Genomic DNA, 25,127 nt, shown 5'->3' with positions numbered 1-25,127 from the left:
TTGGAATAGTATATATATATATATAACCATACAGTTTCTGTGTATCTATTATATAATAGGGATGTGAATCGTTTTAGGACGATTAAAATTATCGTCCGATAATTTTAATATCGTCTTAAACCGTTATGGAACACAATACAATACAGATTCTAACGATTTATCGTTATAAATCGTTAGAATCGTGAGCCGGCACACTAAAACCCCCTAAAACCCACCCCCGACCCTTTAAATTAAATCCCCCACCCTCCCGAACCCCCCCCCCCAATAACTTAAATAACCTGCGGGTCCAGCGGCGGTCCGGAACGGCAGCGGTCCGGAACGGGCTCCTGCTCCTGAATCTTGTCGTCTTCAGCCGGCGCCATTTTCCAAAATGGCGCCGAAAAATGGCGGCGGCCATAGACGAAAAAGATTGGACGGCAGGAGGTCCTTCCGGACCCCCGCTGGACTTTTGGCAAGTCTCGTGGGGGTCAGGAGGCCCCCCACAAGCTGGCCAAAAGTTCCTGGAGGTCCAGCGGGGGTCAGGGAGCGATTTCCCGCCGCGAATCGTTTTCGTACGGAAAATGGCGCCGGCAGGAGATCGACTGCAGGAGGTCGTTCAGCGAGGGTTCCGGCGCCTCGCTGAACGACCTCCTGCAGTCGATCTCCTGCCGGCGCCATTTTCCGTACGAAAACGATTCGCGGCGGGAAATTGCTCCCTGACCCCCGCTGGACCTCCAGGAACTTTTGGCCAGCTTGTGGGGGGCCTCCTGACCCCCACGAGACTTGCCAAAAGTCCAGCGGGGGTCCGGAAGGACCTCCTGCCGTCCAATCTTTTTCGTCTATGGCCGCCGCCATTTTTCGGCGCCATTTTGGAAAATGGCACCGGCTGAAGACGACAAGATTCAGGAGCAGGAGCCCGTTCCGGACTGCTGCCGTTCCGGACCGCTGCTGGACCCGCAGGTTATTTAAGTTTTTGGGGGGGGGGGGTTCGGGAGGGTGGGGGATTTAATTTAAAGGGTCGGGGGTGGGTTTTAGGGGGTTTTAATGTGCCGGTTTTTCGATTTTTCGATTTTTAACAATTTTTAACGATTTTTCACGATATTTTACCCCCCCAAACGGCAACAATACGATTCCCTCCCCCTCCCAGCCGAAATCGATCGTTAAGACGATCGAGGACACGATTCACATCCCTATAATATATCAAAATAGCATTTAAAGGTAATTTAAATTTCTTCAATGATACGCAGGAATAAAAGATTTAATATATAAGGGCTATTGTACCACCAGCTCCAAAACTTCTATTAGTCAGACAAACTTCTTGCTGAATAAATATAATACTTTTCATTACTTGTTTCATGCACATAAAAGCAATTACTTCCCTTGTCACATAATGGGGTTGATTTTCGAAACGGCACGCGTAGGGTATATTTGTGCGCACTACCCAGCGTGCACAAATGTACACCCGAGTTTATAACATGTATGTGCTGCTGCATGCATGTTATAAAATCCGGGGTCAGCGCGCGCAAGGAGGTGCACACTTGTGCACCTTGCACGTGCCGAGCCCTAGGGAAGCCCCGATGGCTTTCCCCATTCCCTCCGAGGCCGCTCTGAAATCAGAGTGACCTTGGAGGGAACTTTCCTTCCGCTCCCCCCACCTTCCCCTCCCTTCCCCTATCTAACACACCCCCCAGCCCTATCTAAATCCCCCCTACCTTCTTGTGAATAGTTACGCCTGCCTCTGGCAGGCGTAACTTGTGCACGCCGGCCAGCTGCCGGCGCGCCATCCCCCAGCACAGCCGCTGTGCCGGAAGCTTCGGTCCCACCCCCGGACCTGCGCAATGCCCACGACCCCGCCCCCTTCCAGCCACTTTTTCAAAGCCCTGGGACATACGCGCATCCCGGGGCTTGCGCGCAGGAGAGTTTTTAAAGGGTTACGTGCATATATTACGCGCATATATTACGTGCACAACATATCATGTTTCATAGCAGGTACGCTCTGCATCAGGGGCTTGACATTTCAACAACTGTTGCCTTCACCTTCTTTACTTCAAGGGCTCAAGCTTCCATTATAACACAACAACTGATAAGGAGAAACACAAATAGTTCATTAGACTGGTATTTCATCCAATCATTGTAGGATAATCAAAACCATCACAATATTCAAATTCCAATTTCAGTCACTTTATTGTGTCACATGACATATGTTGGAAAAATAAAACTAATGATACATTCCCACTAAAAATGTCCATTTTAAAAACAGACACCCCATTCAATGCCTCAGTTTAATACAAATGGTTATATTGTCCATAGTTTGAAAATCTTCTCTTGCTCCCATTGCAACAATTGTTGCAACCTATTACCTCCTTGTCAATCCAAAGGAATTTATTGTCCATCGCATTTCCTGAAATGCCTGACCACCATCTATACAATGGTCCACCATTGGTGCCTCACATTTCCCAGTTGAAAGCATCTTTTAAGTTCAACCAATCTTGTACAAACCATGAGTTTTGTTTTTCCCTGTCTAATACTTAACTGCAAGGACAGGCTATCAAAAAATTGACATGGGGGAAAGTGCAAGAAATACAATGTTAAAAAAAACAAACCTCTGTTCACATGGACATTGTATTTCTGGGTTCCACCAAATTCATGAACACATACTTTTATCACACAGATATGTTATGCATTGTATTATGTCTGGTTGAGAAATTGCCAGATGATTGATTTGTGCATTTCAAATTTTGATTATTTTTTTTAAATCTCCTATGAAGTATTACACAGTGTCAAATTCAATTTGTCTCCTGCATTTTCCTTACAATGTATACAATCATTTGTTTCTCTCTATATTGGTATTTGTGGTTAGCTTACTTCTTTATTTGTTGTTCACAGTGTTTATTAGTAGAAATAAGCACACTAAAGAGCGGAAAATAGATCTGTAATTATTTGTTTATAAATTCTTAGATTTTTGCCAGTAATAAATAGATCATTCTCAGTGGATTTCAATAATGGAATATTATAAAACATCAGAAATAACAGTACAACAACATCCTCTAAGAAGAAATGTATTAGAAATCCTAGCAAAGATCTTGGCTTTTCTTTAAAAGAGAGTTCCTCAAAATCAATATGGCTTATTGTTCAGCTAGTTGAATGTATCGCACTGGCAAGCAATAGGTTTTGTAAACAAGCAAATTGTTAGGTACTTTACACTGAAAAGTCCATCCTGGGAGTCTCTGTTCTCTTTTAGTAGCAGCAAAGCAATAGTTCCTTTGAAACCAAAGAAACTTGATTGATGAACAATATATTGGTTCTATAAAATATCGATTACCATATGTTTCATCAAAAAAGGATCTTGTTCATACATGTTTCTAGTAGACATCAGAATGGAATGTGCTGCATGGAGGCTTTTAAGGCATTTGATGTTACTGAAATATTCCAGCAAGCGAAAACTACAGAAGAAGAAGGAAACATCTTTTTAACATCCGAGCTTTTTTTTCCCTGTAAATAATGAACAGAGATCAGCAGATTACAATGGTGTATTTTTGATGACCAAAAAAAGCCTAAATCATTTTGAGTACAAGGGAAGGAAGCACAAAGCTGAAGGTTTTTGACTGACACTAATGAGGTTTTGGTACTGTAGCAACATATGGCCCACACTACCCCCTTATAAATCCAGATTCTTTACAAATCTTAATACCTTTTGTTAGACCAAACATAAGAATTATTCAAAGACAAGAACTAACATGAGAAAATTCACAGAGAAGACTTCCCCTGGCACTGCAGTGGTACTACTTTTATTTTCAGTGGGGAGGAGAAGGTCACCCCTGTCCCAAGCTAGATTTTTATTTTACTTTTGATTTGTGGTGGTGTGAGGGATTCATTTCCACCTATGCTTCCAGTTAGCACTTTGACAGCCTCCTTCCAGCTTCTCTATTTCCATCTTCATCGATGCTTCTTCCCTTACTCCCACAATCTTCTGCACTGGCCACATTCCTCCTTCCATTCCTCCAGCTTCTCACCTCCCACATCCTCTCATCTTTTCTCTTCCCCGCATCCTGCAACAAAGAGATTTTTTAGCCCATTAATGAGCACCCAGTAGCTGAAGGCAGCTCCTGGCAGTTGATGCAGTAGCAGCTTGGACTCTCTTAACCTGGTAAAATTGCAGAAGCCCCAAGTAGATTTTTCAGGCTCTTCCCACCTGACAGCAGGGGAAATCTTCAGGCAGTTGAAGCAGAGTATTGTGGGCTACTGATGTGCAGACTACATGTTTTTCAATTCGCTTAATTTTTTTTATTTTGATGGGGAGAGGGGTGTCATTTTCTTGCATTGTTTTAATGCATATTTTGGATTGGTTCATTTGCTGAAACAAAATAAACATTTAAAAAAATAAACAAAATGCAAACCAAAATGGGGTCTGCCTGGGCTCCTACCACCACTTCCTAGGACTTTCCAGGGCTTCCTGGGGCTACTCTGGGCCCCTCTGACTCCAACTCTCACTAAGATACCAAGGTCTGAGACTGCCCAGTTGGACTGAGCCAAGCCCAGCTAGGGCCTCCCTAGTCCCTTCCAGCCATCCATCCCTAGCCCCCCACTTATCCCTTTTGAAGGCATCTTGGCAGAAGAAATGGGTAGGAGCAATCTTCACTCCTGCTTGATGCAACTATTTAAAAATGGTGCTGAGTCTTGTGACTGGTGCCAAAATGATGTCAAAATGGCACCAGTTTCAGGGACGGCTGGTGACAATTTCTGAGCATCATACGCTGGATAATGCTGGGAGCACTATAATTGTACCCCACTCCCAGTACCATAGGGTATTTAAGGGGTGCCAGTTGCTACAGATGTGTTCAGGTTGCGGTTGTGGAAAGGAGAGGGAGAGGGAGGGTGTGCATGAGAAAGGGCCTAGAGAGGCTCAATATATTGGCTGAATCCAGGATTGAGGGAGGGTATAGAGTAGGGGTGGGCAATTCCGGTCCTCGAGGGCCGCAAACCAGTCGGGTTTTCAGGATATCCTTAATGAATATGCATGAGAGAGACCTGCATACACACTGCCTCAGTTGTATGCAAATCTACTTCATGCATATTCATTAGGGGTATCCTGAAAACCCGACTGGTTTGCAGCCCTCGAGGACCGGACTTGCCCACCCCTGGTATAGAGGCTTCTCAGACCAATAGACCCACAACATTTTTTTAAGTCTTTTGAGGGGATATGAAGGGGTATTTGGGTGCTTTGCCCAACTAGAGTTTCTTAGAGGGTGTTTTACATTTTTCTACTTTACTAGCTTTGTTTAATATTTTAATTTTGCTGTGTTATGAGACCCTAAACTGTAGCTTAGTTTGCTTGTGACTAAATCTGGCAATGGCATCACTTCTCCCTCCATTGCAGCACTGACAGAGATTATGCAGCAGCAGTGACAGTTTTTGGAAGTGCAGTAATTATAGGCATGGAAAACACCTTTTTAGCTTTTTTTTAACACAGCAATTTAGCTCATTTGTAGCAGAATAGTACCAGTGCTAGCACGATGATGATGGGATTTGCAGCCCATTATTAACATTGTTAACACTGGAATTAGAAGCATATGTAGAATAGGTTGTAAATTGCAGTCCTTAGTGCTGTACTTGGAAACATACTAATTGGGGAAGTAAAGGAAAATTAATCATTAGTGCGGTCAGCTTGTATGCAATGCAATTTACAAAGTTGATTATCCTAGGAATTAGACTTCTTACAAACGATAAGCCTGTGTCTGTGGAAGGCAATATTCAAAGTTATTTACCCAGTTAAACAGCAATTTACCTGAGTAAAGTGACGGTCTGAAATTTACTCTCACTCAATCAGCTCAGAGTGCTTAGAGCTCCATGTCACCTGCTTTCATAGCTGGATAGAGAAATGACATTTCTGAAGTCAGTTAGATGCTGAGACATCCCGTATCAAGGCAGAAAGGCCACAGCTCGGTTGGTGATCCTGTCCCTCCCCCCTCCCAGTAGCAGCCCCTCCACTGAAAAGCAGCTGTAGGGTAGGCAGCAGCAATAAAGCGAGCCTGGGGTGCCAGGGTGGCAAAATGGCAAAGTCCAGTGAGAACTGAAAGGCCGGGTGAGAAGGCTGGGAGGGTGGACTTCAGACCAGGGCTATTTAAGTGGTCACTGGCCCACCACTGGCCTCTATTTCTAGGTGTTGTGTTACTGTGGGCTATGGTGAGAGGATGGCTATGTCTGAGACACACAGAAGGAAGGAACTAACCTGAGAAAGCGTTCGCTGTGATGGATTACGGGTAAGGTTTGGCTCTGGCTAGCAGTACAGTCCTAGCCTGCCCACAATGCTAAGATTCATGCATGAAAGTGATTCCAGCTCTTTTATGGACTGGAGCAGCAATTGCCAAAAATCAAAGATATTAAACAATCAAGGATCAGATTTCAGGTCGGTGAAAGAGGCAAGATTTTGACAGCTCTGCCACCTTGGTCAGAAAAGAACTGTCAAGATAGCAGAGCATATATCTGAGCTAAGACACTGTACCATACTTCTTTTGTCTCATCAATACCTGTGATATGTGTGTGATGCACTTTGACTAATATGTTCTGGTTAATAAAAACTTTAAATATATATAAGAAAGAACTGTCAAAGGATGGGTTGGTTTCTACGGCTAACCCTCTGGCATAAATTGTTGCATAATAAATATTGATGAGTGAAATAGCATATGGAGAGCTGTGTGTACAGGTAAAAGGGGGCGGGGGGGGGGACTACTGTCTTATTATGAAAGTTTAGTTGGTATAAGATTGTTGAAGGTATTTGTGTTTTTAATTCTTGCTGGATTAATTTTGCTCCTACCCTATACGTCCAATAAAATAATTCCATCTTGAGCAGCTTGTGAGCTGCTACTTCCCCGGCAACACAGGGAAGTTATTGGGGGGGGGGGTGTAATAACAATGGGGTGGTTTGGATAGCGGGGAAGGGGGAGATCAGAGTAGCACTTGTCTGAGTTCTATGGAGTATTAGAAAATAACAGAGCAGGAGGCTGCAAACCAAAGAAGCCAGGGATCAAATCCTGCCGATGCTTCTTGTAACATTGGGCAAGTCACTTCACCCTTCTTTACCTCAGCTACGTACATAGAGGGGTGGATATTTACTTCACAGTGCATGGCCTAACACAGTGAGAGCATGCAATATTTCAAATAGTATGTGTTATCCTCCCCCTGACAACAAAAGAATAGCAATGCATGCAAAGCAAGCTCATTACAAGCAAGCTCATGGATAATAAGTAACGTGACTTGACTCCAAATTAGCAAGCAACATTATTAGCTATCTCGCATTCCGATGCTCCCAGGGCCATCTTGTTAAAAAGGCAGATCAGCTCTCATGGCTACTCTCACCAGTGGATAAAAAAAAAACAGGAGGTTTGGTATTACCCTCTGTCCTACCCCCCACTGCCCCTGAGGTGGCCCAATGGTGTAAATGAAAAATTAAAAAAAAAAAAAAAAAACATTAAAAACTTGCAGCATAGGCACCTCATTGAAACTCTGCTCATTTTCACAAAGTATCCCCGCTCCAAACCTTATCCTCTTCCACAAAGCTAGCGCAGCCCATTCCCACCCTAGTCCTTCCTCCGAGCTCCCCCTTGCCGAACTTTTAAAATCTCTAATGGCCTGGGGGGACCAGGAGCACCCCTTAGGCTCCAGGCTTTGCGCCATCCCTTTCAATATGATGCTCCCCAGCCACTTTTATACTTTTGCTTCTATCATCTGATGTCTGTGGGGTCAGCATTGTGTAATCTCCCCTGGGGCCATTTTACCACCGGGGAAAATGCCATGGGATTCAGTAAGCTGCAGTACAGAGTACTACAGTTTAGCAAATCGCATGGTATTTTCTGCTCTGGGAAAAACACCGTGGCCTAGCAAATGACCCTTTTAGATTGTAAGCCCCCTGGAATCAGAGATATACCTATGGTGCCTGAATGTAATCTGCTTAAGTGACTGACCAGTCACAAAAGGCGAAATATAAATTTAAAAAGCAAGTCAATTGTAATTTACATATGCTATTTCCATGGCAACTTTACCCACAAAAGAAGAAAAGGTCTGCTGGTACTTTTTACCTGTGGCCAGTGTCAAAAGTAAAGTGCATTGTGCTTTGCCTTTGAAAATGAGTACAAGGTACACTGGGGCTTTGCACCTAGGCAGACTGTTTGAAAACAGCTCCCTTCAATTGCAAGGTTTTACTTTGCAGCAAAGCAGCTGCGGTGGGAAACCAAAGAAGGAGAAAGCAGGATATAGGACTAACTCGAAATTTTGTATTTCTTAGGGGACAGCAACAAATTGTCCTATTTATCCTTCCTTTGCTCTTCTTCTTTTTTTCAGCTGACATCTTCCCCCACTGTTAAATCTCCTTGCTAAATCTGAAACATTTCTAGTTACCTACAAACTACTGGGCCAGTGTAATAAGATCCTCACTGAAATTGACGCTATTTTTCAGCATGTACGGTATTTCTTTGAGCATGTGCAGCAAAAAACAGCAGCTACATGGGATGTAATAAAGGAAGGGTATGCAGATGAGATACATGCAGACAATCTGTGCTAACCAAATTCACCACACATGCACATGTGTAAGGCCATATGTAGAAACCCGCGCAGAAACCAGCATTAATAATTAGAGATGTGAATCGGAACCAGAATCGGTTCCGGTTTCGGATTTGTGGACCACCAGGAAATTATTTTTCCCGTGGTCCAATCGTTTTTTTTTTTTTAATCGGCTGCACCAAGCTGATAGCCCAAAAACACAGCCCAACCCTTTAAAATTAGTTCTTTAGTATCCCCCCACCCTCCGGACCCCTCCAACACCCCCCCCCCCAATTTTTAAGTACCTGGTGGTCCAGTGGGAGTCCCGGGAGTGTTCTCCCGCTCTCGGGCCGTCGGCTGCCAGTAAACAAAATGGAGCCGATGGCCCTATGCCCTTAGCATGTGACAGGGTATCCGTGCCATTGGCCGGCCCTTGTCACATGGTAGGAGCAATAGAAGGCTGGTGCTATCTTTAAAAATGGCGCCAGCCATTTTGTTTACTGGCAGCTGACGGCCCGAGAGCGGGAGAATGCTCCCAGGACCCCCACTGAGGGATTTTGGAGGGGTTTGGAGGGTGGGGGGATATTAAAGAACTAATTTTAAAGGGTTGGGCTGTGTTTTTGTGTTACTTTTAAGTGCCCTTTCTTCCCGCCCCCCCATAACAATAAGAGAAGAACCCACAAAAATAATCGTGGGATTTCCTATTGCTATTGGGGACCCCCGATATCTGACGAGATTGAAAATATCGTCCGATATTTTCAATCGTCAGATAAACGATTCACATCCCTATTAATAATAGCTTGTGGAGACCTGCAACTGAGCCTCAGGACGAAAGCCTTTCCCTTTCATAAGACAGAAAAGAAGTTAGTGGTCCAGGAGTGGGACTGAAGATGGGTAGAGCAATGTCTAACAGCTTCATGATCTGACTCTGATCACATGGGAGCTAAAATGGCAGATGCTGTTGAGCGTAGGAAATGCAGCAGAAATTCTTATTGGTTGCTTAAAATAAGATGTGCTTAATGGATGTGTAATTGGGGTGCATACACATCAATGTTTTTGGGACACTCTTCCTTTCCAGCTAAAAAGCTGCTCCTTCCAGGGCCATGTGTTGGTGTTGTTAGGAGTTGGTTGGAGTTAATGGTGGTTAGAGTTGGTGGTACTAATTTGTGCTCCTTGTTTTTTCCTTGCTGTTATCCCATCATTTTGTCTTTTGTCTGTGACTGGCACTTTGGAGTGCATCTTCTTGTTTGTAATTGTCTCTCTGTTCTTTTACCTGCTTTAGTTTACTGAAAGAGTGGCATGAGTGCTTGTAGCTATTGTGAGAATGGACTGTGACAGAAGGTGAGGATGAGCGTGACAGGCAGGCGAGTGGTGACAAACTGGATAGGAGGAGTGTGGCGACTGAGCAGTGTGTATAGCCAGGAAGGGGAGATTGGGCAGGAGGAGAAGGGTGTGCCTGAGGTTGAGAGCACAACTGGGGGTGACACCATGCAATGTGGACCTGACCCAGACTGAAGAACTTGTTCGGGCATCTCTGCAGCAGGACTTTTTCACAAGTGTACATGCTGAGAGCACAGATACAGTTGCTATCAAAGGAGGTGCACTTGAGGTACAGGGGCCTGCCACTGTTGTACCTGCAGCAAAGGGGCGTGTCACAGCAAAAGAAAGTGAAGATATACAAAGAACCCAGAAGTCTGTAGCTGTTTAGCAAGCTACCAGCTGCCACACAAGAGGAAAGTGAGTTTGCAGAGTTCTACCTCACATGGCCAGACATATCCTTGCCAGGAATGTCGGATATGCCCATCACATCTTTCATCTGTATGGGTCATGGGTCTCCTGGTGACAATGTGGCCAGTGGTAGGTCTGAAGATGTTCCACTGATACAAGCACCATTCTTCTCCATGGATGTGATGGCAGAATTCATCACCAGGCAAGAACGTGTAGAGTCCAGTGTCACAAATGGATGCAGGACTATTCATGTAGAAATGGAACACATATGAAAAGAAATGCATAAGATGCATAGAGAGGCCAGAATGCATGTGAAGTAGAGCAGATCCTCATACATTCTGATGTCTGAAAGCGTTCATGCTTCATTCTGATGACATTGCTGGTGTATTCTGTGGCCTGGACTCCACTTTTGGGATATCAGTCGGACACTGAACAATTTGACCAGCCTAATATTTCCATATCAGGTAAAAAGTGGAAAATGCCCACCACCCTCTAAAGGTATAAACAGAACTATAAGTCTAGAGGGTAAATCAAATTACATCAAATTTCCTTATACACATTTAAATATAATTTATTGAGATATCAAATCCATATATCAAAGAAAACTTTTTTTTTAGAAATGTGTAAGAATGCACACAGTACAAACACATGATTTTACATATTAACAGGTACACATTAAATAAGACATTCTTCCAATATTAAATATAGTACAAATTATCACTCAGATATCATACCCCTATAAACATGCATATCATATATCATCAATCATATCCTCATATACACATTCAAACAATAATAAAATAGGCCTTAAATTAAAACCACCATAAATCAATCAAGGAGAGTAGACATCTTCTATGTCTTCAATGTCTTCATATCCAATAACGTCCCATTACTTGACTGTTCAACACCATGGGCATCACGGTTTATTCCACTTCATAAACATCCCATTATTCATCAATTCCACATCATAGACATCCCAACAATGTCCCTTGTTTCACCTGATCAGGCTTTTTCATAGGAAACACTTCAGTCTAGCTGCTCTAAATAATACAAAATATTATATTCAACTCCTATCGGTAATCACTTTCATATATCCCCTCTTTATGTATAAAACACATGGATGTACTTCACAAATACGTATCTCAAAAGCCCCAAATAAAAAAAAAAAAAACAAGAAAACTTACACATACATGCCATTGAACACAGTATCAATATTCTAAACACTTGCTCCTGTTGGGTTTCAATCCACCGTCGCTTCACAATAACAATTCAGTGATTCATGTGCACCTGTAAATACATATAACAACCTTACACTATCATCACTTATACAAGACTCAAAAAGCTATCAAAAAGCACATTTTTCTCTTCCAGTGTATCCACATATACCACCAGCCTGTTAAAACCATCCTCTAATACTGCAACAACTATGCACACGTTCCTAAACGTCAACGGTTCCTCCTACCATCGTATTAAATACACAGTGCAACCAATCCAAAGGCATGCCCCACCCACTAGAAAATACTCTTCTAATCCAATGATTCAATCACTATTACTCCAATCCCCAAAGATACCCCAAACCACATCTCAAACAGATCTCATCCACTGACACTGTCTTAGGGGCAATCATATTGTATGAGTTGGTGGTTTTCTCCTCATCAGATGAACTGTCTGATGCTGAAAACCCACCCCTTAATTTCTGTCCACCCTTCCTATTTTTCTGCATCCAGGGGTACACAAAACCTTTATTATAATCTTTCTAATTCCTGTAAAATTTATTTAGTTTGATTTTTCTAGTTTCAGTTGTAAACACATCAAACTACTTCTGATATTCCACCAGTTGGGTATCAAATACCTCTTTAGGAAAAGCTTGTTGTAGTATTGAGGATTCCTTATCAACACCATGGGCATAGCTCTCTGCTTCAATGACAGGGGAGAAGAATAACTGATACTTCACACATCCAGCAGAGCTCTCTGCTACAACGGCAAGGGAGAAGAAAAAGGGTTCGCACTCAAAACGCGGGGAGTAGCTGGCTTGTTACGGCGGTTACTACCCCAAACCAAATGTGCCTGATACTTCACTTTCCATGCATATCCAGCATGGTTCTCTGCTGCATCGGCATGGGAGAAAGACTGATACATCACGCATTTCCAGCATAGCTCTCTGCTTCAACGGCAGGGGAAAAAAAATTAACAAACAAACAAACAACAAACAACGGCAGGGGGAAAAATAAAACAAAAACAAAAAAACTGATGCTTCACGCATATCCTGCATAGCTTCAACAACAGGGGTGAAGAAAAAAAGGATTCGCAATCACAAAGCGAGGAGTAGCTGGCTTGTTACGGCGGTTACTACCCCAAACCAAATGTGCCTGATACTTCACTTTCAATGCATATCCAGCATGGCTCTCTGCTTCTACAGCAGGGGAGAAGTAAAAAAAAAAAAAAAACCAACAAGAGCTGTACAACATAGTCTAGGTAAAACAAATAAGCATGGGTGTAGCTTGCTTATCGCGGCAGTTACTGCCCCTACTACCCCTAACTAATCAAGCTAGATATTTCACTTGCATGCAGGTCCATCACTGCTCTCTACATTAATGGTGGGGGTGGAAGGGGAATAGAACAAGGAGCTAAGAGTAACAGATAAGAATGAGAGAAAAAATGTGTGAGGCTTGCTGGGCAGACTGGATGGGCCATTCGGTCTTCTTCTGCCGTCATTTCTATGTTTCTATGTTTCTATGTAATCTTTTTCTTAATTTCTCCCATCTGTGTCTTAATATTTGATATGATAAGTAACATTAGATCATAAGGACATTTATTCAGAGCGTCATTCCATCATGCCACAAACTCATCATAATTAGAAAATAAAAATGTCTCCTTCAATATCCATAAACCCCTAGGGATCCATTCAACATGACAATATTCAGCTAATGTAGCTGCATGAACTCGATTCTAATTAACTTTTTTTTTTCTTTAACCCATTCCAATCTCCCTGTTGTTATTTGTGATAGTTGTGGGTGGATCCTTGGGCCAGTGGCAGATGACCACACCACCGGGGGAAGATCCCGAGAGGGACCACTGGTCAGACTCAGAGTTGAGAGACAGACACACACAAGTTCTTTTATTAAACTGCTTTTGTGAACCACCAGAGGTGGCAGTAGTGAGCTGGAAGAGCCTGGCTGGGCTGTAGTCCCTCAGGCACTGGAACAGCAATCCCAGGAAGGCTGAGCTGTAGAGAAACTGAGATAGTGAGTAGGCAGAGTATGCAGAGTTCAGGAACAGAACCTTGATGGTAACACTCACACAGTAGTCTCTTAGAACAGCCCAGGAGCTGGAATGAAGTAGGCCCTCGAGGAGCAAGTACCTGGTTCCAGGGAAAGCTCTGAGAGAGAGATGGTACCTCACTGGTGTTGTAGGCAGCGGTGACTTCCTGGCAGAAGTTATATTCAGTAGCAGGTCCGGGAACGTGGGCCCTCAAGGAGCGAGTACCAGTTCCAGACTGCGACCTGAAAAGTAAAAGAGAGAGCGAGGCCCCTGAGGAGCGGGTACCCCTGATAAAGTCTGAGGAGGCAGAGTAGCAAAGTATGCGGAGAGCGAATCCCATCCGCAGCGATACCTGGAGGCAGCTAGGTAAACCCTATAGTAATCTTTATTAACCTTAACCTTTGCTAACTCGATTAGTTAGCAAAATGAAAGACCTTTAAATATCCAAAGATGATGATGTCATCTGAAGGGGATGCCCCTGAGGTTCGCGCCACTGCTGGTACTTGAGTCGGGGCCGCGTGCGCGCCCCTAGGCCTCAAGAGAACATGGCAGAAGGCAGCATCTAGCCGGACCATGAACGCCAGAGGAGGTTGGCAAGATGATGCTGCGGCAGCCAAACTTCCATCAACCAAGGAGGGAGTCGCCAAAGAGGTAAGGAGGGCGGAGTGGAGACGTCGGGCAGCGACAGTCACAACACTCCCTCCATGGACACCTACAAGAACATCAAACAACCTAAACCCTATAAGAATGTCAGTAGCAGCCTGATCTGAGAAACTATACAACTCATCCATAATATCACTGGGAGAATAATATACACCTTCCAACAAAGGTAACCCTATAAGGTAAAAAGCAGAAAGTGCTGCTGTCAACCACCAAATCCTCATTTCCTGCCTGGCAGAAATAGGCATCGCCGACTCAGCATTATCATGGTTTTTATCCTATCTCTCCCACAGAGAATACTTAGTAAAAATTGATAAGTCAAAATCCTATTACATTCCACTTACACAAGGTGTTCCCCAAGGTTCCTCACTATCCTCCAACCTATTCAATATTTACCTTTTACCACTCTGCCACCTACTCTCTGACCTAGGCCTGAAGTTTTTCCTGTATGCTGATGATGTGCAAATCCTTATCCCTATTCAAAAAACCCTCATGTAATCCCTGCAATTCTGGGAATCTTGCCTTGTTTCCATCAATTCCCTACTATCTAACCTCCATCTTGCACTAAACGCATCTAAAACAGAAATCCTCATCCACCCCTCATAACTCTGCCTCAGCCCTTACCCCACTGCACTCCGAAAGAGATCTAGGCATCTCACTAGATCAATGCCTAAATTTCAAACCCCACTTTAAGTCTCTACTAGAGGGGGGCTTCTACAAACTCCACATCCTTAAAAAACTTAAGCCCCTCCTCCACACCCAGGACTTCCACCTAGTTCTGCAAATTACCATTCTATCTAAACTGGACTACTGCAATTTCCTTCTTTTAGGCCTCCCGTCATCAACTATTAAATAGAGATGTGAATCGGAACCGGAATCGGTTCGGATTTCGGTTCCGATTCACATCGTGTTTTTTTTTTGTCTGGCCCAATCGCGGTTTTGTTTATCGGCTGCGCCCGAGCCGATAAACCAAAAACCCACCCCGACCCTTTAAAACTAATACCTTAGCTGCCCCCACCCTCCTGACCCCCCAAAAACATTTTACAGGTACCTGGTGGTCCAGTGGGGGTCCCGGGAGTGATCTCCCGCTCTCGGGCCGTCGGCTGCCACTAATAAAAATGGCGCCGATGGCCTTTGCCCTTACCATGTGACAGGGTATCCGTGCCATTGGCCGGGCCCTATCACATGGAGGGAGCACTGGATGGCTGGCTCCATCTTTAAAAATGGCACGGGCCATCCAGTGCTCCTACCATGTGACAGAGGCCGGCCAATGGCATGGATATCCTGTCACATGGTAAGGGCAAAGGGCCATCGGCGCCATTTTGATTAGTGGCAGCCAACGGCCCGGGAGCGGGAGATCATTCCCAGGACCCCCACTGGACCACCAGGTACCTGTAAAAAGTTTTTGGGTGTGTCAGGAGGGTGGGGGAAGCTAAGGGATTAGTTTTAAAGGGTCGGGGTGGGTTTAGGGGTTATTTTTGTGTGCCGTTTTTCCTGCCCTCCCCCAAAATGATAAGAGAACCCCCACGAACAATATCGTGGGGTTTTCCTATCATTTTGGGGGAGCCCCCGATTTCTGACAATTTTGAAAATATCGACGATATTTTCAATCGTCCAAAGCCCGATTCACATCCCTACTATTAAACCCTTGCAAATACTGCAGAACTCAATGGTGAGAATCATAACCAACACCCGCAAAAGGGCCCACATCACCCCCATTCTAAAGGATCTGCACTGGCTTCCCATCCCTTTCCGTGTTCAATACAAAACTCTCACCATCCTACACAACACGCTTTACAAAGACAACCCTCCCTGGCTCGAAGATCTGCCACATTTCTGATCCTCTAACCGCCTGACCAGAACCTCCCTTGCAGGCACCCTTCACACCCCATCCCTCAAAACTGCACACCTTACCCTCACCAGAGAAAGAGCCTTCTGCATTGCTGGCCCCTCCCTCTGGAACTCCCTTCCCACTGATCTCCGTCTAGAACCATCCTTAAGCAACTTTAAAAAAGGCATCAAGACATGGCTTTTCAAACAGGCCTACCCAGATACTAACCAAACCTAGACAAGGCCCACCCTGCCTCGCAGGGTTTGGTTAGTATCTGGGTATATTACAATATATTTATGTATATAGCTAGCCCAGTTACTTTAAGCACTCTCCCAATGATGTAAATATAGTAAGTTTCTATAGCTATTTTGGTTCCTCTCCACTTTCTCTTCTTTACTTCGTTTCAGTATTCTACTCTCATTCCCTGCCCTTCTTTTATCCCCTTTTCTTGCCTGCTCCCCTCGCCCCATCCCCCGTTAAATGTAATTTTCCTTTCTTTGAGTTAATTGTAAACCGGCGTGATGTGTTCTACGAATGTCGGTATATTAAAAGTTCATAAGTAAATAAAATAAATAAATAAATAAATAAATACCCTCTAAAGGTATACGACAGAACTACAAGTCCAGAGGGTAAATCAAATAGCATCAAATTTCCTTATATACATTTAAATAGAATTTATTACAATATCAAATCCTTATATCAACCCCCCCTTTTTTTTTTAATAAAAGTGTATGAATACATGCAGTACAAATAACACCTTATTTTACATATTTCAGCAGGAGACAAACACATACCCCTCCTCATCCCTATGAAGAGGCAGAGGCAGAGATGGGTCTTACAGTTTTAATTTTAAAAAAAGGCGTACATAATAAAAACAAATCTTAAAAAGTGTTTAAAAAATAAAAATATTAGATTTTAAAATATTTCTGTCTGTGTGTACTTGCTTACTGTTTCCATGTGTCAGTAATCAAAACTATATATTTAAATGGATTAGTTGGAGTTACATAGCTGACTTGTGAGTAATCCCTCTAATATTGAACTCTATGGCTTTTTTTTTTTTTATGTTAAAGTTCTTGGTCCATTGGAAGTCTGTGGAGGCAGGATGTTGGGCCTGATACTCCAGTGAAACACCCTTGCCAAAGACAGTATCCAATGAAGAATGTGTCCAATGAAAAACAAGCCTGATGTTAAAAAAAAACATTTATTAAAACTGCAGTAACTAGGAAAATTTTTTAAAAAACAAAATTAATTAAACAGAGTCATTGCAACATTTTTACATACTGGCATATTCATCTTCCATGGGGTTGGTGTTGATCTCAATAATAGTCCGCTATGACCTTACGATGGACCTCATTCCCCCTTGCTGTGCTGTCTCCATCTGCAGCAGGAGCAAACATTTTTTGCTCTGGTGCCAGGTTTCTATGCAGGGCTTGATGGATGCCATGCTGGAGGCCAGTATTGTGCAGCAAACAGTACCCCACTTCAATATTCGTCAATTTTTCTGGTGAGTACATTTTCAGAACGGTCAAGGCTGCAAAACCTGCTTTTCAGAACCCCAAATGTAAGCACAACAGTTCCTCTGGTTTTCACAATTGCCTCATTGTATTGGATTTCTGATGGTGTACATAGTGCAGACAAAGGAGTGAGCTGTCATGCTTTGCAGCCATACCTAGCATCACCTGTAGAAAACAAAAAAAAAGAAAGTGAGTTCTACAGTTTTGGTATCATCCCCTGCTTGCTGACATGTACAGCACATTAGAATGTGCTTTGACACCATGTACCAGAAAGCTTGTACTATTCTGCCTTTGGTTGCCCTCCCCTGAGAAATTACCTTTTACCTAATCTTGTGGTTGCTTTTGTCCCCACCCCCAACCCACTTTATTTTGTAGTGGAATACTATGGACTTCTATTACCTTGCACCTCAAAGTGCTGATTAATCCTTCATGGGTGCCTACCCTAGAGTGCTTATTCTGCAACTTTTACATGTATGCTCTGTTTTGAATTTCATTTCAAACATACCTAGCAACCAGCCTTTGCCGTATTTCCCTTCAGTGAAATTTTGAACCAGTGCCGACTGCGCCAAGATGAAGGAGTCATGACTGCTTCCAGTGAATTTAGAGACAACTTGTATGTTCAGTGAGTGCAAATGCTGTCTATTCACGTATGCCATTTCTCTCCTGTGTGAGGAAATGAGAGCGACATGGGTGCAATGAATTGCGCCTATTACATTTGGCATGCCAGCTATGTCATAGAAAGTGCGCTTCATCTCCTGCCACTCTGTACACTGCTGTGGGTACATGATGTGCTGCCTGACCCATTACATCATGGCCTTTAGTAACTGGCTGAAATACCTTGAAAATGTTGCATGCCAGCCATGCCGTCACTTTTCTGGAATGAGCCTGTGGTGAGCATATGCAAGGCTCTGAGAAGCTTGACCAGGCCCGGAATGGCACATCCACACTCTGTTAGAGGATCTATACAATCCTTGATTTCTTGGAGCTCAGTCTATAGGTCCATATTACATCAGACTCCGGCATCCTCAGCAGCAATTTCCTCAGGTGGAATATTCAGTGCCTGAGTGTCCTAGCAGGTTGTCTTGGCTTGAGCCAAGACAACCTGCTCCTCTCGGACCTTCCTCTCTTCTTCAGTAAGAAACGGCCTTCTCTCAGCCTATTCCTTCTCTGACTTCTCTCTTCTGCCACTCTGTAAGGCTTCTGCTGCTGTTATTCTTTGGCTGACCTGCAAAATGTACCATAATATCATAAAACGTGAACATAATCCATGATTACACCAGAGCTGCACGAACACGCAACCGCACTAACTATTCTCCCTCCTAGAGTGGCTTTCTGCATTTTCCGTTAATAGAAATTTATGTCCTTTACATGCTATTTGTATGTACTCGTGCTAAATATGCCAAGGGTTTTTGAGCAGTTTTGTGCGTGTGTTTTTTCCATCATAAATAATTTATTACATACACGTGTAACATTAGTGCAGAAAGCCATCTACAATTATGCATGCAAAAACCCATGGCAGGTTTACCAAGGCTTATTATATCAGCCTCTACTACTTTATAACCAGAGTCATAGCGTGTCTATGGTCAATATAGCCATGGCCATAGGTGCCACTACCAAAAGGCACCATAGCTCTGCCATGTGCCAATGAGAGCAAAGTGGCTGGCAGGTCCTCAGAAAGAGAAAATGCAGCATGGGCCCATTGAAATTGACAGCATGGTTGGCACGGGGTCATGCTGCTTTTTTACTCCTAAGACCGTGCTTACCATGCCGTCAATTTCAGTGGGACCGCACTGTTTTGGAGAAGAAGGAGAAGCATACCCTGCTGTTGCACTCACCGACCGTGGAACCCATAGGCCGGCTCCTCCTGTTCTTCAGTGCCTCCCTGCCATGCTGCCAGTCCCCGGGCCCTTGGCTGCAGCAGCCTGTCTCCTCTGTTCGACTCCGTTCACTCTCTCTGATGCCGGGGCATCCCCAGCCTCGCCAGTGCATGGAAAACCGCCGGCTTCCGTCCCCACCCGGAATTCCCCTACATGCACACACTGCTCTGGCTGTGATTTAAAAGGCCAACGGTGGGAAACCTATGCCGGCCCCAGAGGATGACATCTTCAACCCAGGCCTATTTAAGGCTCTTCCGGGCTGAACCCAGATGGCTTGGCAACAAGTCTCCTGTGCTGTTTCCTCTTGGCATGCTGCGCTGCTTCCTCGAAGTTCTCCACTTCCTGACTCCTGTTCCAGATCCTGACTCCTGTTCCAATTCCTGACTCCTGTTCCAGTTCCTTGCTTCTCGTGCCTTCTCCCCTCAAATGGACCTCTCTTGCTCCTGACCCTTAGACTGGACTTCACCTTGCCAGCTAGCCGCCTGCCATTGTACCTTGGAATGGACTGCGCCCTGCCTGCTAGCCGCCTGCCTCTGACCCTCGGACACACTGACCATACTCCAGAGCATCTCCACAGAGGCCCACCTAAGACCAGCCGGCCCTGGTACCCAAGGGCTCAACCTGTGGAGAACGAGGGCTGGAAGGGGTGAAGTTCCAGCTGGCCCCTGTCTTTCTCCGGCCTCGCCTCATGACGTTGGTGACCTGCAGGGGGTACCCCTCTCGGGTAGCGACAACACCAACTCAAGCCAAAGATCCACAGTCCAATGCTAGAGCTGGCTTGGCCCCGTGGCCGGAAGTAATTCCCTTGGCCACAGGGGCTGAAGAAGGAGACTGCTGCTATGTCAAGGAGGAAGTGAGAGAGAGCATGTGTGCATGTGAGTGGGTAAGTGAGAGAGAGCATGTGCGTGTGGGAGAGTGAGAGAGAACATTTTTATGGGAAAGTGAGAAATCTTGTGTGCATGTGTGTGGGAGAGTAAGAGAAAGCATGTATGCTTATATGACCAGATGTTTTGAATACGGGTAAGAAGGGTTGAAGTTGTTTATTCAGGATTTTTAGAGACGAGAAGATTTGAAATACATGGCTCCCTGTTATATTAGTGGTGATCCGTTGTGAAATACTTGTTATATCCCCTGATAAAACCTCGGGTGAAACAGGAGTCTCTTGTCGGGGAGATGAATATGTTGTGAGAAATTGAATTCAAGTGGAACAGAAGATATGAAAGGATTGTACCACCTTGGATGATATATATAAGAACAAAATATTGAAGGGGGAGTGTCTAATAAATTATCCTGATATTTGTGATTTGTAATTTATATGTGATAAATATGTTTTTGGTATGAATGTGGAGAGTATGAATTTATATAAATACTATAAATTGTTTCGTATGTTTAGTATTAATATTTTAAATAACATTTTGATACAATTTGTTAAAATAAATCTTCATAAATAATACACCACAGGTTTCTGATATATTGTTTAGAAATTTGTCAGCCATGTTATTTTAGTTACACCTTTCAGAGAATCACTAATCTAACGTGGGATCCTCAAAACCTTAACACAGGTTCCGATACTCCCATGTTATATTTAAAGGACCCACCTAAAAAATTAAAAAAAGCACAAAAAATTAAAAAGTGTGTGGGGTCAAACCTTACCCCTCTCTTCACTCCTCGGTCACAAAATCAAGATGGCCCTGACATCCAAAGTTAAACATTGCAAGACACATTTGCATGGAAATGAGCCCCCCCCCCCCCCCAACCAAGTCAACATTGATAATATAACTGCCATTAGGTTTTTCGTTTCTCCCCACCCCTTTTCAAAAAAAGAGTTTCCATTCCCTCCCTTTACCCCATATCCCCCCCCCAACCACCAAATACAAAAAATAACATTGCTGGGGTATAATGGTTCTCCCCCCCCCCCCCCGGACTTTCCAAGTCTCCAGGCCCCCATCACCACCCCAAACCCCCCTCCCACAATCCATTACTTCACAGGGAATATTCCCAGCCAGCAGAAGGGCCAGGGAAGCCCCCTAACCCCCAGGTCTGGTCGGCGCCATTTTCCAACATGATGTCAACCTGATCTTGCCCCAGTCATAGAGGGCAAGGTTATGTCAGTGCCATTTTGGAAAATGGTGCCGACCAGGCCCAGGACTAGGGGACATGTCAGGCCCTTCCACTGGCTGGAAATCTTCCTTTAGAGGCAATGGAGTGTGGGAAGGGGGTTTTGTGAGCGTGGGGATCCCTCACTATATATCAATGATTCTTTGCTTCATATGAAGAATCTGGCAGGGGCAACCCCTATAACCCAATAATGTTATTTTTTTTTATTTGGGGGTCGGGAGGATGGGTTACCGGAGAGGAACATGTCTGGGAATTGATAGAGGGGTGAGGAGATACTCATTGTCAGCTATGTTATCAATGTTGTCTGGGGTGTGGAGGAGGACGATTGTTGCACGAATATATGCTGTGGATGTTGGGGCTGCCTCAATTGGCATCCCTAGGGTGAGGAGTGGGGTGTCAGGTTTGACCCTCCCACATACACTTTTTCAAATTTTGGTACTTTTTACATTTTTTTTAGGTGGGACTGATGGCAGCCCCATGCTTTGAGGGCTGCACCGCATGTTAAAGGACCATGCTATGTTTTTGCCTTATGTTTTTTTGCCGTGAGACAAAACAATGTGGTAATACAGCTGCAATATTTTTGGGGAGGGAGGGGGGGGGGGGTCTCACTATCGTGGGTAATTGGGTATAACCCCCCCCCTGCAAAAAAAGAATGACAGGTTAGTGAATCCAGATTTATGTTTGTACCTAAGGAAACAGAGGGTGAAGTTACTTGTGCAGAGTTACAAGGAGTGCAGTAGGATTTGTACTCTGGCTTTCCTGATCCACAGCCTGCTGGTCGAACCACTATCCTGCTCCTAGTGGTGAGAGCCCAAACATGAAGTGTTGCACCATGAAGTGTTTTAATATTATCTCCCTTTATTGAGGAATAATTTACTTCTTGCTCCATGGTGAGACATTTTCATATACTCTAACAGACTCATTTCAGATTCAGTAACTATTATATTTGGGAATGAAGCATAAGAAAACCTGATTAAGCCACGGTTGCTCAAACATGCCAAATTTACAATGTTCCTCCGTGCTTTTGCAGACATTTATGCTCACACATTTTTTACCACTGTTTTGTGTTTTTTTTTTGGCCCAGAAGTTGGAGGATATCAAACTTTAGGATAAAAAATGGACAATTTCAAAATTGTGCAAGAAAACTGACTTGAAAGCATTTTGCTCCCCCCCTTTTTTTTTGCCCTATATTTCTCTGAAACACCAATCTTGGCCTTAAGGTGGTAATTTTATAAAGTCACACATAAGTTAGCTGCAGATATCCTCATAAGTTCTATCATTTTTTTTTTCAAAGGAGACGATCATGCATAAATCTGTTTTGAAAATTATTCCAGCAAAACTGCACAGGCAAACACACACACACACACACACACACACACACACACACTTCCACCAGCTATTTGATGGATATGGTTTTGCTGAGAGAATTTATACACTATCAGGTGAATTTTCAAAGGAGCTATAAATATAAATGTAACCTACTATTGTAGAAATTTTCAAAAGCCATTTAGCACGTAAAGTGCACTTATGCGGGTAGATCCTAAGGATAATTCAATGGTACAATTTTCAAAAGTCCGTTACTTGACTAAGTGAGCCCATATATTTTAAAATCAAAAAGTATGTGGGCAACTCCAAACCCCACCTAGAATCTACCTCCGGCTCACTGTACATCTATGCACATGAGTATGCCCATACAGTATGAACATGCAGAATTTTACATGTGTACAAGTCCTCCAGTTTTCTAAAGGGTCATTTCTGCTGTACTATTTTCCCTACAGAAATCCCTTTCAAAATTACTTTGTAGGAGAGCGATTTTCCAAAGCCAGTTACCCTGAAAATTGCCTATTTTCTCAGGTAAATTGGCTGTTTGGACATTTCTCACCTCTGGACCCTGCTAAATGTGCAAACAGTCTATAACATCACAGGAACTTTTACCATCATAGTGAGGAGGCACTCCCAGGGACATGTTTAGATCAGGGGAGGGAAATAACTTGCACAGATTGGGGCGAATTTTAAAAGGGTTATACGCATAATATACATGTATAACCCTTTTTAACCCTTTTAAACCCATAGATTTGTTTGCGAAGGTTGCATGCACAAATCTACACCTGTGCGTAGATACGAAAATCTGGCCCATTATGTTTTCAAATCTATAGGCCTGATTCACTAAGCATTTCTCCCATTCTGTGATTATGGGAAAATGCCTTGATGAATCAGGCCCTATGTGCTTTTTCTTGAATCAAAAAGGTACCCGCAGAAAAATCAGATGCAAATTTCTGCTGGTACTTTTGCCCAGGAGAGTTTTCATAGGGAATGTATGGTGTATGGCACAAAGCCCACAAGTAAAAGTAACCGCTGAGTTTACATCTAGGCTGTCACTTTTGAAATTTGTTCCTAAGCACTTTCCTTCTTCTCAATATCTTTATTTATTAAGCAAGAAATTAATATGTGCTTGTTTGCGTTTTCTTTTTTTTCACCACTGTTTTAAATGACCTTTCTGTTAACAGTCTTGTTTCTATGCCCATTGTAAATCTTTCCCAGGTTTTGAGCTTTCTCACTGTGAAGATCCTGGTGTGCCTCAGTTTGGATACAAGATCAGCGATCAGGGTCATTTTGCTGGAAGTACTATCATCTATGGATGCAACCCAGGATACACACTTCATGGAAGCAGTCTTCTAAAGTGCATGACAGGGGAACGAAGGGCATGGGACTACCCTCTGCCATCTTGTATTGGTAACAAACTTTTCTGGGCGTCCATATTTTATTTGCAAATGTCAAATCAACCAAATGATTTATATATCTAATGCTGTCTCTTACTAACTGATTACAGAGTAATGTTAACATGATGCAGCTACACCAAAACAATATTGGTTTTGACCATAAGACATATAAAAATGAAAAATCAACTGCACTAGCAAAGAAAAAAATATAGATAGGTCCTTCCAAACAACAGAGTCAAGTTTTAAACAAAAGTAATGAACTGCTGAAAGTCAGGTTTTCTAAAAATAAAATTTGTATTATACTGAACAAATATTTGCTAGCACAGGAGTCAAGGAAAGCATTCAAATCAAACAGGAAATTCCACAGACGTTTTATACAGACTTCAACCTTGGAGTAAATGTTTTCCAGAACTCCGACAGGGCCATATTCAAAAGATTTATGTAGGCAAAAGTGTTTTTTATCCATATGCATCTGGACCTTTTAAAAGGTCCTCCCTTTATTCAAGAAAGTGTGCATAAAAATGTTTTTGTGAGGTCATAGGTATGTTTAATTAAAGACATTTATGGGCGTGATTTTCAAAGCCAATTACATTCATAAAACATGTTTAATGTGAATAAATGGCTATTCTAAAATTGAAATTGACCTGGGTTCAGTGAATGTAAAAGTATGAATGTAACTTCATTTCAGGCATACCTTTATGCGAACTGGAAAGAGACATTTTTGGGGCAGAGTTGGGATACGGTTAAAATATATACATGAACTTTTCAATTTTCAAAAGTATGCACATATGTTGAACCCTTGATAGATGAGAAATACCTTTCTACAAGTGGCTTGGTGAACTATCCAAGGCACTTAGGCCATGAATTTTCAATGCAATCTCATACATATAAGTTCACTTTGAAA

General features: G+C 43.3%; 1 protein-coding gene across 1 annotated transcript in view; it reads left to right on the top strand.

Annotated features, from left to right (window-relative positions):
* Nucleotides 1–25,127, top strand: part of CSMD3 (CUB and Sushi multiple domains 3) — a 3,551,396-nt gene that overhangs the window by 2,248,097 nt on the left and 1,278,172 nt on the right. Inside the window, 1 exon segment of the mRNA XM_029591914.1 lies at nucleotides 24,045–24,236. Coding sequence (XP_029447774.1) covers nucleotides 24,045–24,236 — 192 coding nt within the window.

Source organism: Rhinatrema bivittatum, chromosome 2 (genome assembly GCF_901001135.1).
Source record: "Rhinatrema bivittatum chromosome 2, aRhiBiv1.1, whole genome shotgun sequence".
NCBI classification, from domain to species: Eukaryota; Metazoa; Chordata; class Amphibia; order Gymnophiona; family Rhinatrematidae; genus Rhinatrema; species Rhinatrema bivittatum.
Note: the sequence above shows the minus strand (reverse complement) of the source record. Positions and strands in the feature narration are given on the sequence as shown.